Raw genomic sequence first — 20,623 nt, forward strand, 5'->3', positions numbered from 1 at the left:
ATTGTGAAGTAGAAATGTCTAGGCGCAACAAGGGCTCAGCCGTGAAGTGGTAGGCTGACAAGCTCACAGAACGGGTCTGCCGAGTGCTGAAGCTTATGTGTGGCCAAACAGCCGCACATAAGCCTAAGATCACCATGTGCAATGCCAAGCATTGGCTGGAGTGGTGTCAAGCTCGCTGCCATTGGACTCTGGAGAAGTGGAAACATGTTCTCTGGAGTGATGAATCACGCTTCACCATCTGGCAGTCCGATGGACGAATGTAGGTTTGGCAGATGCCAGGTGAACGCTACTTGCCCGAATGCAAAGTGCCAACTGTAAAGTTTGGTGGATAAATAATGGTCTGGAGCTGGTTTGTGCTAGGCCCCTTAGTTCCAGTGAAGGGAAATCTTAACTTCTTGACGCACCCATCCCTTTAGCGGGATCATTTTCATCAACACCCGCTGAATTGCAGCGCCAAATTCAAATGAAATTACTACAAATATTTAATTTTCATGAAATCACAAGTGCAATATAGCAAAACACAGCTTAGCTTGTTGTTAATCCACCTGGCGTGTCCGATTTCAATACAGCTTTTCGGCCAAAGCATAACAAGTGTTTATGTAAGAACATCTCTCTCAGCAGACAAAATATTACAAACACTAGCAGTCAAGTAGATTGGTCACGAAAGTCAGAAAAGCAATAGATTAAATCGCTTACCTTTGATGATCTTCGGATGTTTGCACTCACGAGACTCCCAGTTACACAATAAATGTTCCTTTTGTTCCATAAAGATTATTTTTATATTCAAAATACCTCCATTTGTTTGGCGCGTTATGTTCAGAAATCCACAGGCTCGAGTGGTCACGACATCGCAGACAAAAATTCCAAATAGTATCCGTAATGTCCACAGAAACATGTCAAACGGTTTTTATAATCTAGCCTAAGGTTGTTTTTAAAATATATAAATCGATAATATATCAACCAGGACTGTCACTTTGTCAATAGGAGAGGGAGAGACAATGGCTGCCCCACTCTGTTGCGCAAGCAAAACTCTGCGAACATCCAGCTATCCTTTCTCGCTCATTTTTCTAAATAAAAGCCTGAAACTATGTCTAAAGACAGTTGACACCTTGAGAAAGCCATGGGAAAAGGAATCTGGTTAATATCCTTTTAAATGGAGGCAAGGCATCCAATGGAACTGAGAGCTTTCAGGAAAAACAGCACTTCCTGGTTTGATTTTCCTCAGGTTTTCGCCTGCAATATCAGTTCTGTTATACACACAGACAATATTTTGACAGTTTTGGAAACTTTTATAGTGTTTCCTATCCTAATCTGACAATTATATGCATATTCTAGTTTCTGGGCCTGAGATCGGCCGTTTCAAATGGGTAAGTTTTTTTGCCAAAAACAAATATCCTGTAGAAGTTAATTCTACAGCATACAATGAGGTCCATACAGAAATGGTTTGTCAAGATTGGTGTGGAAGAACTTCACTGGCCTGCACAGAACCCTGACTGCAACCCCATCAAACACCTGTGGGATGAATTGGAATCCCAACTGTGAGCCAGGCCTTATTGCCCAACAGCGGTGCCAACTTCTCTAATGCTCTTGTGGTTCAATGGAAGCAAGTCCCTGCAGCAATGTTCCAACATCTAGTGGAAAGCCTTCCCAGAATTAGTGGAGGCTGTTATAATAGAAAAGGGGGGACCAACTCCATATTAATGTCCATGATTTTGTTCGACCAGCAGGTGTCCACATACTTTTGGTCATGTAGTGCAATAGAATTGGGGTTACCAATAACAGTTGTATTTGATGCCAATTAAATGTCAATCAAGACACTAAGTAGCTACTCTTAAAAGTTACTAATTGAATGGAAAAAAGTATTTATACTGTCCAAAAACTGCCACGGGCAGTAGAACGCTGAAGGGCAGCTGAAGTTGAGCTGAGAAGATCCAATGCCCAAAAATGAATGATCTTTCATCTCATAATTTAAATAATCCCTCCAAAATGTGGTAAGTAGTGAAAGGTTGGAGTGCAAAAACGTTACACAGCTTCCCAAGCAATTGTTGGTCGACACATAGATTGTAACTGAGATAACCTCTATTCTGAAAGCATTAAAACCAGCATTTTCTAGATGCATGGGGTTTATATGAAAAGGTCAAAGGTATAAATGAGCCCCCTATGAATTTACCTGACACCCCTGTGCACTCCTTCACCAGGTTCTCCTTCTCATCCTTCTCTGTTTCAGAAGTGCGTAAGATCTTAAGATCTAGATCCCCGCCTCCTACACCAAGCTGCAGACATCAATGCTCCCCCGTAACATGTATGTTTAACCTCTCGTTTGACATGGAAATGTGGAAATGTGCTTTTGTACTGCCTCTCCTGAAAGGTGGAGATCCTTCGCTACTTGACAACTATCGACCCATGTCAACACTATCTGTACTGTCTAAGGTACTGGAGTCCATAGTTAGTAGGCAGCTGAAGGCCTACCTCCAAGAAAACATGGAATAAATGGAATGGAATCAGGTTTTAGGTCTGGCCACTGCCCTGTTTCAGAAACATTGAAGGTTTTAAATGACATCCACTGTGCTCTTGACAAGAAGTTACATTGTGTGTCTGTCGTTACTGATTTGTCGAAGGCATTCGACACCGTGGACCATGCTGTGTTAGTGTAAAGGTTAAAATGTTGTGGAATTACTGTTCCATCTCTGTTCCATCTCTAGATTGGTTTATAAATTAGTTATCAAATCGTGCACAATGTGTAATGGCGGATGGTTGTAAATCTGAGTCCATAGAGTTGTGCTCAGGTGTTCCGCAAGCTTCTATTTTGGGCCCACTGTTGTTCATTTTGTATATCAACAACATTGGAGAGCACATTGAAACAGATGTTCATTTTTATGCAGATGATACTGTTCTTTATTCAAGTGGTAGCAGTTTATCTTTAGCTTTTGAAAATGTCCAAAGAGAATTTAACACCATACAAAATAATCTGTATGATTTGAAGCTGGTTCTGAATTCGGGTAAAACAAAATGCATGGTATTTTTAAATGCCAGGCATGTTACTAATCATGTCATTGCTACATTGGATGAACATACTATACAGCAGGTCAAAGTGTATAAATATTTGGGAGTGTGGGTAGATGACAAGCTGAGCTTCACTGTTCATGTGGAGAATTTGATAAGGAAGCTCAAACTGAGAATATGTTTTTATTACTGGCATAAGGCTTGTTTTTCTCATGAGGCCAGGAAGGAGCTGGTAACATATACATTATCTACAGTACCAGTCAAAAGTTTGGACACACCTACTCATTCAATACTTTTTCTTTATATTTACAATTTTCTACATTATAGAATAATAGTGATGACCTCAAAACTCCAAAATAACACATGGAATCATGTAATAACCAAAAAAGTGTTAAACAAATCAAATATATTTTATGTTCTTCAAAGTATCCACTCTTTGCCTTGATGACAGCTTTGCACACTCTTGGCGTTTTCTCAACGAGCTTCACCTGGAATGTTTTTCCAACAGTCTTGAAGGACATATGCTGAGCACTTGTTGGCTGCTTTTCCTTCACTCCAACTCTTCCCAAACCATCTGCTCCCGAGTAGCACAGCGGTCTATGGCACTGCATCTCAGTGCTAGTGGGCATCACTTCAGACCTTGGTTCGATCCTGAGCTGTATCACAACCCGGCCGTGATTGGGAGTCCCACAGGGTGGTGCACAATTGGCCTAGTGTAGTCCGGGATAGGGTTTGGCCGGTGGTAGGCGGTCATTGTAAATAACAATTTGTTCTCAACTGACTTGCCTAGATAAATAAAGGTTAAATAATTTTTTTAAATAAAAATTAGGTTGAGGTTGCATGATTGTGAAAGCCGGGTCATCTGATGCAGCACTCTGTGTTGGGTCATTGTTCTCTTGAAAAACAAACTATAGTCCCACTAAGAGCAAACCAGATGTGATGGTGTATCACTGCAGAATGCTGTGGTAACCATGCTGGTTAAGTGTGCCTTGAATTCTAAATTAATCACAGACAGTATCACCAGAAAAGCACCTCCACACCATCACACCTCCTCTTCCATGCTTCATGGTGGGAACCACACACGCAGAGATCATCCATTCACCTACTTTGCATCTCACAAAGACACCGCGGTTGGAACCAAAAATCTCAAATTTGGACTCATCAGACCAAAGGACAGAGTTCCTCTGCAGCAGAGGTAGCTCTGGGTCTTCCTTTCCTGTGGCGGTTGTCATGAGACCCAGTTTCATCATAACGCTTGATGGGCTATCTTCTGTATACCACCCCTACCTTGTCACAACACAACTGATTGGCTCAAACGCATTAAGAAAGAAAGAAATTCCTCAAAATTAACTTTTAAAAAGACACACCTGTTAATCGAAAGGCATTCCAGGTGACTACCTCATGAAGCTGGTTGGGAGAATGCCAAGAGTGTGCAAAACTGTCATCAAGGCAAAGGGTGGCTACTTAGAAGAATCTCAAATATATTTGTTAAACACTTTTCTGGTTACTCCATGATCTCATATGTGTTATTTCATAGGTGTGATGTCCTGATTATGATGTCTTGATTGTTTTTACTATTTTCTACAATGTAGAAAAACCCTGGAATGAGTAGGTGTGTCCAAACTTTTGACTGCTACTGTATATGCAGGCCTCTACCACTACCCTGAGAGCATTTGATTCAGTATATCAGCATATCATGCGTCCCTCAGGTTAATTCCAAATCAAAAACGTCCAACACATCATTGTGATCTCTATAGCACCATTGGCAGGTCGTCATTGATCTTGCGTAGGCTTAAACACTGGTATACACTGATTTATATGGCCATATTGGGTTAAATGCCACTTTCTCTGTTCTTTTTTAATCAGGTCAGTAAATAAATATAATTTACGATTCCATTCTCATTTGCTTTTAACAGTAGCAAGAATTAGAACATGTCATGGTAGAAATAGTTTTAGTTAGTCAAGTCCGTGGTCCTGGACATTAAAACATTTGATGACCTAGTCACGTTGGTGTAGTTAAACACTTGGTCGATGTAAATATCAGAGAAGAGTGTAATTGTCTTTAGGACAGCAGTTTTTTAGTTGACACTTGTGTTTCTTTACATAATATGTCATTGTTGTATTGTAAGTGTGTCTATAGTTTTGTTCAATGTTGTGTCAGTGTATGTCAGTTGTTTTGTCTGAAACTGTTCCCCCTGCGGCTGTTGGACCAGGTCTCTCTTGAAAAATAGATTTAATCTTAATGAGAAAAACCTGTATAAATAAAGGTTAAATAAACAATTAAAACAATTATCTGTGTGCATGAATGGACAAAGACTGTGTGGGATGGGACACTGTGGACCAAAGCATCTGTACCTAAAGCATATAACACTCGACACCACTGACTTCCAGGCCTCCTGCTGTTATGCTAATCTCAGAGGGGATGGGGCCAGAGCTAGTGTGCCATGGACCAACATTGTATGGCAGAATAAGGTGGTACCCAGTGGGTTGGACTTTTCTAAGTTGTGCATGGAGGATATTGTGCCTGCAACAAAATGGACTGGCAAGAACAGGATGAGTTCCTGTCACGGTAAGTGTCAAATATGCACCACAACATCCCATCATCCTCTCTGCATGACCCCTGAAGGCATTAGCACAACCGATTTGACTCAGTGCTTGGTGCTGAGGGCTGCCTCACTGGTGCTGCACCGTGGCAGTGTCAATGTGAATTTCAATGCTTCTGTGGAGAATTCCAATGCTTCTGGGTAATGCATGGGGAGTCATGATTGAGTATTGATGTGCCTCAGTTAAATAACCAATGGAGAATTGCTTTATCTCTCTCTCTCGATCTCTCTCTTACACACACACACACACACACACAAAATAAATCCTTCACACTGGTCCCAGTAACACCTCATTAAAAAAAATGAAACAATGTCTCAGAATGACTTTTGTAAAATCACCGTTCATCCATACCCACAGGTCCCAGGCAGTCACTGTAACACTTCTACTGTAAGGTATCTTACCTGCTAATGAGGAGCATGATGAACACTCTCACTCCAGAGCGGAGCACAGCCATCATTGCTGGAGGTGTGGAGGTGTCTAGTGGAGTCTATCTGAAATAAGAGGATACAGAGAAAATTAAATCCATAACATAGGTATACTCAGTCTATTGTGTTTTTACGGGTACAGTTTGTACCAGCATTTTCAATACATGTGTTCATCTACTGAATAATATTTAGTTCAGAACCAGTGAAAATTACTCCCAAACACCAGTCTTTTCAGGTGCTGTTTTCAAACTCATGTTTCTGAGCCTTCTGTGTTGTTTTTGTAACAGCACACTGTTGACCTCCTTGGTCATCTTATGACTGAACTGACATATATCATCCAGATTCTCCCATTTGTCTTGTGCTGTTATAAAGAGAAGTCTGCACATCTTTGGCTGGAAGTCATCCTGGAAGTCATCCTCCCAACAACCAACTCACTAAGCTACTAACATGACCGCAGGGTTTAATTTGAACTGCATAATCACCTCACAATAATGACTTATCTGAAACGTCTACTCATTAAGCTCTCGGCTTAGGTAGAGGCAATGAAAGATATTTCATTACCACCTTCCTTAGAAAGCACTCCCTTTAAGGATTTTGAAATGAATGTACATTTAGCTGTTGGGTGAAAAGGAATGTGGCTGCAAAATGATATGCTACTGTAGCCATCATCAACTGCAGCGTTACCTAGTAATGCTTAGTGACAAAAATTTGCTCTCTTTGTACTGGATTTCATTAATAAACAGATGCAGTGTGTTATTTTATACAACGGGTGGGTCTAATACTGAATACTGATTGGTTAAAAGCGCATTCCAGCTGGTGTCCATTACACGAGTTACCACCGGTTAAATCTATATTGTTAAAATGCGTATTTACTCTGTTCCATCCGACAGCGCAATCCAGCCCAGCCAGGCAAGTTATAAACTTGATCTCCACTATAAAAAGCATTTAGACATTATGTCACATTTCTTTTAGACTTACATTTAGTTTTCAACAGCTGAGATTTGTATAAACCTTTGTCTGTCTCTCCGAAATTTGCAACATTGATTCAATATTCAAATTCGATCTCCAGCTATCCCATAGTAATGAACGAGTAGGGGTCGGGAGTTGGCACGGGACAGACAGGCAGGCAGCGTTTCTCAGCCAGTCGAAATCACGAATCAGCTGGCTTCATTTTTATAGATAGATAGATAGATAGATAGATAGATAGATAGATAGATAGATAGATAGATAGATAGATAGATAGATAGATAGATAGATAGATAGATAGATAGATAGATAGATAGATAGATAGATAGATAGATAGATAGATAGATAGATAGATAGATAGATAGATAGATAGATAGATAGATAGATAGATAGATAGATAGATAGATAGATAGATAGATAGAAATGTCAACTGAAAAAGGTCAAACAAAACGAAGTGCAGCTAGTTTGCAGTCATTCCGTTAGATGTGTTGTTGGCTAGCTCCTCTTAACAACAGTGTCCTGATGAGTGAGCACATTCTCTATGACAAGCGAAATCGTACCTCATTAGGTCATTGGTATGGATGTATCCAAATAAATGTCACTAGAGAACAGCTTGAACAAATGCAAATGCGGCTACTTTGCTGTTATTCTGGCTGCAGAATTTTTGGCGTGAATTTAAGTAAGCCGTAGTTGGCTAGCTAGCAAGCAAGAGATAAGAACGTTGCCAGCCAGTATGGCAACTGAACATTTAGAACAAATGACTGGGTCGCTTCTATAGATACTAGAAAATTCCAGAAAATGTCATGGCTTTAGAAGCTTCTAAAAGGCAAATTGACATCATTTGAGTCAATTGGAGGTGTACCTGTGGATGTATTTCAAAACTTACCTTCAAACTCAGTACCTCTATGCTAGACATCATAGGAAAATCAAGACAAATCAAAAGAAATCAGCCAAGACCTCAACAAGTCTGGTTCATCCTTCGGAGCAATTTCCAAACGCCTGAAGGTACCACGTTCTTCCGTACAAACAATAGTATGCAAGTATAAACACCATGGGAACCACATGGCTGCCATAACGCTCAGAAAGGAGACGTGTTCTGTCTCCTAGAGCGAAAAGTGCAAATCAAATCCAGAACAACAGCAAAGGACCTTGTGAAGATGCTGGAGGAAACAGGTACAAAACTATCTATATCCACAGTAAAACAAGTCTTATATCAACATAACCTGAAAGGCTGCTCAGCAAGGAAGAAGCCACTGCTCCAAAACTGCCATAAAAAAGCCAGACTACGGTTTGCAACTGCACATGGGGACAAAGATCATACTTTTTTGATAAATGTCCTCTGGTCTGACGAAACAAAAATAGAACAGTTTGGCCATAATGACCATCATTATGTTTGGAGGAAAAAGTGGGAGGCTTGCAAGCCGAAGAACACCATCCCAACCGTGAAGCACGGGGGTGGCAGCATCATGTTGTGGGGGTGTTTTGCTGCAGGAGGGACTGGTGCACTTCACAAAATAGATGGCATCATGAGGAGGAAAATTATGTGGATATATTGAAGCAACATCTCAAGACATCAGTCAGTAAGTTAAAGCTTGGTCGCAAATGGGTCTTCCAAATGGACAATGACCCCAAGCATACTTTCAAAGTTGTGGGAAAATGGCTTAAGGACAACAAAGTCAAGGTATTGGAGTGGCCATCACAAAGCACTGACCTCAATTTTATAGAACATTTTTGGGCAGAACTGAAAATGCATGTGAGAGCAAGGAGGCCTACAAACCTGACTCAGTTACACCAGCTCTGTCAGGAGGAATAGGACAAAATTCACTCAACTTATTGGGTGAAGCTTGCGGAAGGCTACCCGAAATGTTTGACCCAAATTAAACAACTTAAAGGCAATGCTTTATGTAAAACTTCTGACCCACTGGGAATGTGATGAAAGAAATCAAAGTTGAAATAAATCATTCTCGCTATTATTATTCCAACATTTCACATTCTTAAAATAAAGTGGTGATCCTAACTGACCTAAGACAGGCAATGTTTACTAGGATTAAATGTCAGGAATTGTGAAAAACTGACTGTAAATGTATTTGGCTAAGGTGTATGTAAACTTACGACTTATAAAAGTGATAATGCCCTCGACTTCGTCTTGGACCTAACAACACCTGTGCCAATATGTCCTCCAAACTCAGGCTTTTCTGCCATTATCACTTAAATAATCACAGATGATGAAGACCAAATATTTGCATCTCATGCAATTTCTTTTGGATTGTTTATTGGACAATCCTTGGTCTTCACTCAGCAAGTAGGAAAATAAGATTGAATTAAATGTCAAATAAACCCATTAACGTGAGACAAATGGTTCGAAAACACGCAGCCGAGGACGAATTCTGGAAATGATGCAGTCTTTATCAATAAAACTGAGATGTTCAAATTTGAAAAAGTCCACGATAATCATTCCTCATCTATGGTCAAATTTGGCTTTTTTGGAATTCTTCGTCAGTTCATGAGTGAAGAGGCACTGGACTGATCTGAGGTTTACTGTGGGCTGAACACATCAATAAATGTACATGAACATAACAAACATTTTAATCAATTTCTCAAACAGCTGTCAATCATCCAGCCCGCAATACTAGTGTTCACCCTGCCACCAGGGGTAATGTCACCCCAATATTACAAAACATCCAATCAATGCAAATGAAGGCACACAACCTCACGAACACTGTACATCCTAAGATTGCACAGTTAAATTCAGATATTGCAGATAATTACACTCTTGCATACACTGAACAGACTAACATACAGCACCTTAATTAAATGTGTTGAAGTCAAAAGTCAATAAACCTTTTTAGTAATCTACAAACCACAAAGCACTAGCTATTTTAAGATATGAGGCCATACATACAGTGGGGCAAAAAAGTATTTAGTCAGCCACCAATTGTGCAAGTTCTCCCACTTAAAAAGATGAGAGAGGCCTGTAATTTTCATCATAGGTACACTTCAACTATGACTGACAAAATGAGGGGAAAAAATCCAGAAAATCACATTGTAGGATTTTTAATGAATTTATTTGCAAATTATGGTGGAAAATAAGTATTTGGTCAATAACAAAAGTTTATCTCAATACTTTGTTATATACCCTTTGTTGGCAATGACAGAGGTCAAACGTTTTCTGTAAGTCTTCACAAGGTTTTCACACACTGTTGCTGGTATTTTGGCCCATTCCTCCATGCAGATCTCCTCTAGAGCAGTGATGTTTTGGGGCTGTTGCTGGGCAACACAGACTTTCAACTCCCTCCAAAGATTTTCTATGGGGTTGAGATCTGGAGACTGGCTAGGCCACTCCAGGACCTTGAAATGCTTCTTACGAAGCCACTCCTTCGTTGCCCGGGCGGTGTGTTTGGGATCATTGTCATGCTGAAAGACCCAACCACATTTCAACTTCAATGCCCTTGCTGATGGAAGGAGGTTTTCACTCAAAATCTCACGATACATGGCCCCATTCCATTTCCTTTACACGGATCAGTCGTCCTGGTCCCTTTGCAGAAAAACAGCCCCAAAGCATGATGTTTCCACCCCATGCTTCACAGTAGATATGGTGTTGTTTGGATGAAACTCAGCATTCTTTGTCCTCCAAACACAACGAGTTGAGTTTTTACCAAAAAGTTTTATTTTGGTTTCATCTGACCATATGACATTCTCCCAATCTTCTTCTGGACCATCCAAATGCTCTCTAGCAAACTTCAGACGGGCCTGGACATGTACTGGCTTAAGAAGTTGGGGGACACGTCTGACACTGCAGGATTTGAGTCGCTGGCGGCGTAGTGTGTTACTGATGGTAGGCTTTGTTACTTTGTTCCCAGCTCTCTGCAGGCCATTCACTAGGTCCCCCCGTGTGGTTCTGGGATTTTTGCTCACCGTTCTTGTGATCATTTTGACCCCAAGGGGTGAGATCTTACGTGGAGCCCCAGATCGAGGGAGATTATCAGTGGTCTTGTATGTCTTCCATTTCCTAATAATTCCTCCCACAGTTGATTTCTTCAAACCAAGCTGCTTACCTATTGCAGATTCAGTCTTCCCAGCCTGGTGCAGGTCTACAATTTTGTTTCTGGTGTCCTTTGACAGCTCTTTGGTCTTGGCCATAGTGGAGTTGGAGTGTGACTGTTTGAGGTTGTGGACAGGTGTCTTTTATACTGATAACAAGTTCAAACAGGTGCCATTAATACAGGTAACGAGTGGAGGACAGAGGAGCCTCTTAAAGAAGAAGTTACATGTCTGTGAGAGCCAGAAATCTTGCTTGTTTGTTATTGACCAAATACTTATTTTCCACCATAATTTGCAAATAAATTCATAAAAAATCCTACAATGTGATTTTCTGGATTTTCTTTTCTAATTTTGTCTGTCATAGTTGAAGTGTACTTATGATGAATGTTTTACAGGCCTCTCTCATCTTTTTAAGTGGGATAACTTGCACAATTGGTGGCTGACTAAATACTTTTTTGCCCCACTGTATTTATGTCACTGTCTCAATAATTTTCAGTGTAGGGGCCTGTTGCCTAATCTGCCCTGTCCAGCTGTGCTTAAGTACAATATGTCAGTCAGCTAAAATTCTACTTGTCACCCACCAAATCCACTGACCACCCTCAAGCACACAGTAGTGTCTAATTAAACCTCTCAAGAGGTATCAGCCATATTTCAGAACCCTGTCATCTTGTCTATCATTTGATTTTAAGCTGATTTGAAAAGGGCAAAAGTGGGTGGAATAAAATATATACGTTTGAGTTACTGAGCACATGATCAAATGTTCTGCCCTTTCTGTGTTTTCTCACTTCCCGCCTGGTGTGCTTGGTGAGTCACCTCTGTGTCAGACCCCCTCGTGGTCTTGATTTTTGTTTTGTTCCTTGTCCTGTATCCTGACTTGTTCTCTGACCATTTAAGGCAACTGGGACTGAGACCCTGACCACTAACTTATACCATTTTTGCACTACCGGCCAAGCGCAACCAAGTCAAGCCGGGCTGTACTGAGCTAGCGAGTTTACACATCCAGTCAGCAGAGTTTGTTTTCGGTCGGTGTAGCGAACGTGAGTAGGCTTCACAGTCTCGTGATAAGATAGCCCTGCCTGCGACATCAAAAACAGTGTCACTCTCAGCCCAAGACTGATATACAGTACCTCTTGGTGTAATGGTCAAAACGTTGCTTTCTTCCATGGGAAACAGGTATTATAGTACCCACTACATCCCACACTGCTGTAGCACTTAGAGCTGAGCTGATTTTATAAATATGTTCCACCAGCACAGCTCGCCTCTCTTACAGGCACAGCAGGCCCTGAGAACTTTGTCTGAGCAGTCAGCTAAACACAGCGGTTCCCTCTCCTATGCAACACTCTGTTTCGTCTGCGAGTTCCGATGTTTTGATTTGGGCTCTAATTGACTTATCCTCCTCATCATTCCAGACGAGTTTCTGGCTCCCGTCGCCCTGCATCAGCGTAGGGATGCTTGTGACCTTGCTCCCGCTTCCTAAAACATTTTGGGGAATCTGCAGGCTTTGAGTGGATATGAATGTGGTTGGAAAGGAGCTTGCATTTTGAGATGGTGGTGCTGGTGGTGGTGGTACTGATGAAGAAGAAGAAGGTGATGATGATAATAATAATAATAATAATAATAATGATGATGATGATGATGATGATGATGATGATGATAACAACGATCAAAGAAGAAGAAAAAGAAGAAGACAATCAAATATTTTTGTTGAATAAAATATCACTCTAATAATAGTTGATCTGAATGTACATCTGGACACTGTGACAGCTTGAGGGAGTGCTTGGCTACATCAGGACAATTTTTGGCATCAGACCTCATCCCAGATGAGTGATGACAGTGCCACTGCAGCATCCCAAGTCAGACAGGGCACAAAGGGCCACACAGATGGGACAGCCAGGTCAGCCCAAACCCAAACCCAAATGTCCCTGGCCCTCACTCCCATGATGCACCTGGGCCAGAGAGTGGGCGGTTGGGAGATGAGGCCCATCAATCTGAATCAGGAAGGAGGGATGAGCCACCTGGTGCTCTGTGCCACCCGCCAGGTCCCAGCTGCACCCATACCTCATCATCTCATGGCACTGCCTGTCTGCCAAACCACCAATTCTGCAGAGTAATGTTTGCACAGGGCATAGTCTCTACCCACACCTCAGACAGCATATAACGAGCACAGCAGGGAGGAAAAAGGGGAGATATACACATAGAAAGGAGTTCCTTACCACTGTGCGCCATCCAATACATGTTTGTTGCCTTTGGATGACTTTTTAAAAATGTGTTAAATCTGCTATGTTGTCACTGGGTGGGAAGAGGAAATGACATTCTGAGCACTGGAGTTTCTAAGATAAGGAGCGGGCCTTCCCATCACCTCTCTGCACAACCCAGTTAATGTAAAATCACATTGACTTCAGCTCCCTACTTCCTCTTTTAATATCATGCATGACTGGGAGCTAAATCTGCACTGCAACTGGTTTAAGCATACTGCGGTGAGATTTATTGAAACAAAAAAATAGAGCAAAAATAAATAAGTCACATTGTGGTTTTTTTACAGAGCTGCACCGGAACAGAGACAGTTGTCTTGGCTGTTACTCAAATCACACAAATGTACATATTTTTGGGAGAAAGGGACATTTCAAAACCTCCAGCCTCCATGAACAGGTCAAGTGTTTCTCTTTTCTTTCGAGATAAGATCAGACCTGACTCCTCATTTGTATACACTACTTGATTACATGAAACAACATCAAAGTACTCTAGAGCAGTTTGGTGCTTCAGAATTCTTGCCAACAGCTGACAGCTACTTTTAATCTGATAGGCTTCATAGCCTGAGGGTAGCAATAGGCTAAAGTGGAAATTACTACTGATGTGCATCTCTCCTTTCATGAACAGTTCGATACGCATCTAGCTAGATACATCGGGTCCTATATGGAGTTTCGGTTTGATTAGGGGAACGAATTGATACGATTCAGTTTGATTCGATACACTAACATTTTTTGCGTGAGCATATTAATTTTCCATTTTAAATTAATATCTGCTGCTGGATCTGTCTGAGATTACTTTTCTAAGATGAGTGAGTGTGTGTCGATGTCAAGGTTGTGTGTTTGCACCTGAGCTGTGTCATGGCTAGAAGGGATTCATATTTTGTCAAATTACTGTCAAAAATCGCATTTTAAAACCCTAACCATTATTTCGACAATAGCTGGTTCCCTTCCAGCCATTGACCCAGAGCTGAGCCATAGGGCAGGCTGAGCATCTACCACCCCACTATCAATTTATGCCCCAGGGGGGGCATAACATTTAGCCAATTAATTGACATTTAGCCAATTAATATAATGGAACTTTGTTTACACCCGTCTCAAAAGCCAATAGTTTAGTGGAGAACTTCTCCAGCTTTTTCTAATGAATGCCAGTACACACAGCTTGCATAAATGATTGATGTACTTTATGAAATTACCTGTTATTTTAAAAGTGACCAAATATAAATACTATGACTGTTTGTATCAAAAGTATGCTTTATTGCGAACCTGAACAATTCAACTAATAAAGCCAATGATTTGATATTGCAAAAGCCATATCCTAATCTGAATGCTGACGGTGTCGAGCAGATGTACGAATAGCCTAGAACAGAGATAGACCTACCTTGTTGGCGTGATTAGCTGTCTACCGCACTGTGCGACGTGCGCACGCACAGTTGTTATCAGACACACGCAGTTACATGCATACAAGTTCGGTGGGCTACTGAACAGCAGGAGAGGACACATCAATTGTCACAACAGATAAGAATAATTTTCGGAATAAAACAATATTCATTTGGATCGGTTTGGGCTCCAGTGGACAGATGAACCCGGACCGATGCGTTTCGGTGAATCGTTACGTACCTTGCAATTACCCCATGATAAGAAGAATCAATTAATTGTACGCACCAAATAAAGATTAGCCGGCATTACATAATAATGAATAACCATATAAATCCTCCACTCCATCAGCACATGAACACCCAGTTCCACTAAAACGCGCACATCCACACATGGATGCAGATCTACATATATCATGAGGGGCTGTATGAAATGTGTTTATGACCTTCACCTGGTGTGAGCGCTGCCACTCCTTGTTACTTTGAAATCCCCGTTCCCAAAAATAATTCAAGTGCACAATAGGTGATGGCAATTTGTCGAGGTCTTGACCCCAACTAAAATGTTCTAATTAACCGCAATGGCAAAGTGAATATTGTACTCAGTAATAGTCAATCAAGCATTCAACATAAAGCATGGCTACCCATACAGTAAATTATAGTTTACCCCCACAGCATCCTTTCTTTTAAGTGGAACATTTACACACGACCTCCAATCTTTATGAGCGCAACAGTCACACAGCGTTGATATCCACAAAACTGAATGAATATGAAATGTTCACTCAATCCCTATAAAGCTGTTTTCACCCTATACACAAGGTTATAATGACATTATTATAAGATAGGCTATTGTTCAGTGCTTCACTTGTATAAGACACAAATGTGATATTGGAGATATTTGTAAAAATAATAATAATAATGATAAAACATTAACCTACGAATGTTATTGTTTATTAGGCTACTTTTCATATTCAAAACATAAGTAAGCAAACCATTTAAAAACAATTGAAAGTCGACGAAGCTTCAGCGTAACGTTACTGACTTGGCTGTAAACAAACCAATATGCTCAACAAACGAAACATGTTCCCTTGATTGAAGGTTAGTTTATTCAACCATATTCAAACATGTAAAACGTAAGTACAAACCCAAGAATCATTCATTGTACATGCCAAAATTTAAGGGTGGTTGTATCATATTTGCTAAACAGGCTACTACAAAGTTAAAAGCACGTAGGCACATTCTTACCTGTAGTGATTGGTGTCCGAGCGCATACCAAACATTTCAGCTTATACTAGCGATAAGAGTACGTGTCATCGAATTTTCATTAGCATTCAAATTAAAGTTGTAACCGGTAGCCACTTCAGTCGCCAACATCTGCACGCGAAAACAACTGGTGCTCTGTCAGCGAATTCACGTCGACAAGGAGAAGCCGCTTACGCACAATGAATCGCAAAGGTCCTACCTTCCAACCCTACCGCGGCTTTTGGGTCTCTAAAGACAATGCACGAGATGAATGTCACCAACAATAACTTGGCCCATTCTGAACAAATTAATGTATTTCCACTATTTATATAATTCCCTTGATGAAAAAAAAAACTATTAAAATTGGGACCACCATTGGATAATGTAATAGCTTTAGTTAAATTTATTTTTCATTGGGAAGCTACATTGACAGTGGCAAAATCACCTCCCATTTAACACCGGTACAAAGTCCTTGTCGAACAAAGCATAGTAGCCTGTCAATTATTGAAGCCCAAAGGAGCCAATCGCAGAGGAAATGAATGTCATTTCTGGGATGGCAACATCCAAGCATATGGAAGACATCCTATTCTTAAATTAGCCAGCACTTTACATAACAGCCTATAAAATGTATTTATTCCATTACATGTAGTCCTATTTAAACTTTGAAACTCAACAAAGAAATATGATTTGTGGCATATTCTCATAGTTATAATTGGACCTTTGACACAGCCCGTAATGTGCCTTTGCTGATTTATTGGTACTCTGAAGTAATGAAGTGAAAATAATCCTGTCAGTGCTAGTTTAACAGTTCGCCTCACCACAGAGAAGTAGCTACACACATCGAGTCAGTCAGTGACATAGCTTTCACCTGGATTCTCCTTGTCAGTCTATGATCCCTTATTGATGTCACTTGTTAAATCCACTTCAATCAGTGTAGATCAAGCCGAGGAGACAGGTTAAATAAGGATTTTTAAGCCTTGAGGAAATTGAGATGTGGATTGTGTATGTGTGCCATTCGGAGGGTGAATGGGCAAGACAAACTATTTCAGTGCCTTTGAACCGGGTATGGTAGTGGGTGCCAGGCACACCGGTTTGAATGTGTCAAGAACTGCAACTCTGCTGGGTTTTTCCACACTCAAAAGTTTCCGGTGTGTAGGGCTGTAGTGAATGTCAAGCAAATAACTGCCAGTCTCACAGTAATTGACCAATAATTAACATAAACAAGTTTAGCATCTCCTGGCTTCCATGCATAGTCTATAAACCACTGATGCAGACCTGTTAAAAAGTCTAACGAATCCATGATTCATTTTAGACAGGTCTAAAGAAACATGATATGAAGAAAATGTGCTCTATTTCAGAAGAACATAATAGCATTCTCTGAGTTGTCCTTATGTTAGGCCCTGATATGGCTATGACATATGGCTGTGGGCTACACTCAATCAATCACATTTATTTATAAAGCACTTTTTACATCAGCAGATGTCACAAAGTGCGATACAGAAATCAAGCCTAAAACTCCAAACAGAAAACAATGCAGATAAGGAAGCATGGTGGCAAAGAAAAACTCCCTTGAAAGGCAGGAACGTAGGAAGAAACCTAGAGAGGAACCAGGCTCTGAGGGGTGGAAAGTCCTCTTCTGGCTGTGTCCCGGGTGGAGATTATAAGAGTACATGGTATTTAAGGCCAGATTATTCTTCAAGATGTTACAACGTTCATAGGTGATCAGCAGAGTCAAAGAATAATTATAATGGTTGTAGAGGATGCAACAGGTCAGTACCTCAGGAGTAAATGTCAGTTGGCCTTTCATAGCCAAGCATTCAGAGGTCAAGACAGCAGGTGTGGTGGAGAGAGAGAGTCGAAACCGGCAGGTCTGGGACAAAGTAGCACGTCCGGTGAACAGGTCAGGGTTCAAAACAAAACAGCTGAAACTGGAGCAGCAGCATGACCAGGTGGACTGGGGACAGCCAGGAGTCATCAGGCCAGGGAGTCCTGAAGCATGATCCTAGGGCTCAGGTCCTCCGGGAGGGGAGGGAGAGAAAATTAGAGGGAGCATAATTAAATTCACACAGGACACCAGGATAATTACACCAGATATAACAGACTGACCCTAGCCCCCCGGCACATAGACTATTGCAGCATAGATCCTGGAGACTGAGACGGGTGGGTCAGGGACACTATGGCCCGTCCGACAATACCCTCGGACAATACCCCTATGGCCTCCACATGGCTCGTTGTGGGCATGGGCTATCTTTATCCCCCTCTGTGTTTTAGGAACCACCCACCTTCGTGTGATGTCAGTTTCTGAAACATAAGGTGCTGAGGTGCTCTTTGGTCGTGTACAGCGAACGCAAGTCGTGTGAACCTGCCAAAGCCAGTTCTGACACTGGGTGATTGACAGTATCTGACAGGAAAGCCATCAAAGTGGCGAGGGACTCATCTTAGTTTTGCATTGCTACTGGGTCACCATTCGGGAATAAATGAGTTAGCAACACATTATGTTCGTTCAAAGATATTTCCTGCAGTGCTATACATGGCTACGCGTTACCGCAGACACCATGGCACCATGCGTCTCGAGCATCGAACACTGAAGGGATGCCGTGAATTGACCCAGATTTCGCCATGCTGTCGGCATGGTAGTTGCAGAGTTTGTCACAACCAGGTAAATTTGGAGTGTCCCTTTCTTCCAATACACAATATATGTCGTGTTTGGTGATGAGGTCATCGCAAGCTAGAATGAGCTCTTTGTTTTTCACTTCTTGGCCACTTGAAGTGGTCATGTGCTTGGCATATGCATATTGGGATAAGAAGGTGAGTCTGGCGTAGTCTGAGTCGGTGCAGATTGCGAGTTATGACAAGTTGTGTTGCACTGCCGTTTGCAGTGTGATAAGCAAGCCTAGCTGAAATTGAAGTGTTTGCACGGAATGTCATTGTGCCATACAAATTCCACACCAACTTGCAAGTGGTCTAGATGGTGGTAAGTTGAAAATAAAGGAGAGCCGCACACTCTAGGAGCTCAGATGCAAAAATGTAATACCAACGTTTCGACAGCCAAGCTGTCTTCATCAGGGTATAATCACAAACACTGCGGGATGACTCGTTTATATAGTGTCAAAAGACACAGGTGTCTGTAATCATGGCCAAGAGTGGCCTAATACCATTGGTTAATAATCAAATATTAAAATGTCATACAAAGAACAGCATACAAACAAATGGATAGCATATGATCATATATTAATTTAACTACACAAGTTTACAAACAATAATCACAAGAATGGCTTCAGATCAAAGTCTACGCTGAGACCGAAGGGCGCAAAGGTCTTTAAATTAAAGATCCAGGCAGCCTCTCGTTTTAACAATAAATTATCAAGGTCACCCCCTCTCCTAGGGAGGGTGACATGTTCGATGCCAATATAACGCAGAGATGAAATCGAGTGGCCTGCCTCCAAGAAGTGGGCCGCAACTGGATAAGTAAAGTTTTTACACCTAATGGTGCTACGATGCTCTGACATAATTTTTACCACAAGGACAAGTTATAAGATAAATAACTGCCTTAGTGGAGCACGTTATAACACCTTTTATTGGGATCGATTTCCCTGTTTGTGGGTGTTTGAAGGATCTACATTTATAAGTGCCATTGGATTGAGCACAGCCATTACATTTGTCATTTCCATCCAGTAGGGGCGCAAATAGACGTTGTTCAGGAATATCTTGGGGTGGTAAATCAGAGTTTACCAAGTGGTCTCTGAGATTTCTGCCCCGCGAGAATACGACCAAGGGAAGGTCCGAAAACACATTACCGAGACTATCATCGGATTTTTAGGATGTGCCAATGTTTGTGAACAATTCCCTTAATTTGTTCAGAGCACTTTGAATAGCGGGTAGTTAGAACGCAAGAATGCGTCTTTTTGCGAGACTGACCTTGAAAAAGGTCATGTCTCGTTTTGTTTTGAATTTTCTCAATGGCAATATTAATCTGATCATTCTTGTAGCCCCTCTCCTTGAACTTTCTTTGCGTCTCAGCCATATTTCTGTCGAAATCTGATAGTTTTTTTGCAAATTCTTTTGATTCGACAGAATTGGCTGTAGGGCAAACAATTTTTCAAGGGAAGTGGGTGACAACTATCAGCCCTCAACAAACTGTTACGATCAGTAGGCTTCCTGTAAAGATCAGTGTATAGAACATTATCTTCACACAAGATCAGAAGATCAAGAAAACTGATTTGACGTGTATCAGATTGCATAGTGTCACGCCTTGGTCTTAGTATTTTGTGTTTTCTTTCATTATTTGGTCAGGCCAGGGTGTGACATGGGTTATTGTGGTGTGTTTTTGTCTTAGGGGTTTTGTGGGGTGTCTACGTAGTCTATGGCTGCCTGAGGCGGTTCTCAATCAGAGTCAGGTGATTATCGTTGTCTCTGATTGGGAACCATATTTAACCATCAGAGTGTTTTTGTGGGTGATTGTTCCTGTCTTTGTGTTTGCACCAGATAGGGCTGTTTCGGTTTTCGTTATTTCATTTCGTTATTTTTGTAGTTTCTGCATGTATAGTTTTTCCTTCATTAAAATATATCATGAATCATCATCACGCTGCATTTTGGTCCGATCCTTGTTCTACCTCTTCGCCAGAGGAGGAGATAGAAGAGAGCCGTTACACATAGTAAATCTCAGATGCTCAGAACAGGAGTTAAGAAAAGCATGGAACACCTTGAGCTGTTTTGCATCACC

The 20,623-nt window shown here is 41.2% G+C and overlaps 1 protein-coding gene across 2 annotated transcripts in view; it reads right to left on the minus strand.

Moving 5' to 3' along the window:
- The window catches only part of LOC109889812 (gamma-aminobutyric acid receptor subunit pi), a 65,694-nt gene extending 49,484 nt beyond the window's left edge, over positions 1-16,210 (minus strand). Inside the window, exons 1-2 of one of the 2 annotated variants that reach the window (XM_020481546.2) lie at positions 15,904-16,210; positions 6,009-6,098 (exon numbers count right to left, since the gene is read on the minus strand). In XM_020481546.2, the coding sequence (XP_020337135.1) occupies positions 6,009-6,064 (56 nt within the window). In that variant the 5' untranslated portion in view covers positions 6,065-6,098; positions 15,904-16,210. The remainder of the gene's footprint in view (positions 1-6,008; positions 6,099-15,903) is intronic. The other variant, XM_020481545.2, reaches the window with a different exon arrangement.
- Positions 16,211-20,623: the final 4,413 nt, after the last annotated feature.

The sequence above is a fragment of the Oncorhynchus kisutch genome, linkage group LG4 (assembly GCF_002021735.2).
Source record: "Oncorhynchus kisutch isolate 150728-3 linkage group LG4, Okis_V2, whole genome shotgun sequence".
NCBI classification, from domain to species: domain Eukaryota; kingdom Metazoa; phylum Chordata; class Actinopteri; order Salmoniformes; family Salmonidae; genus Oncorhynchus; species Oncorhynchus kisutch.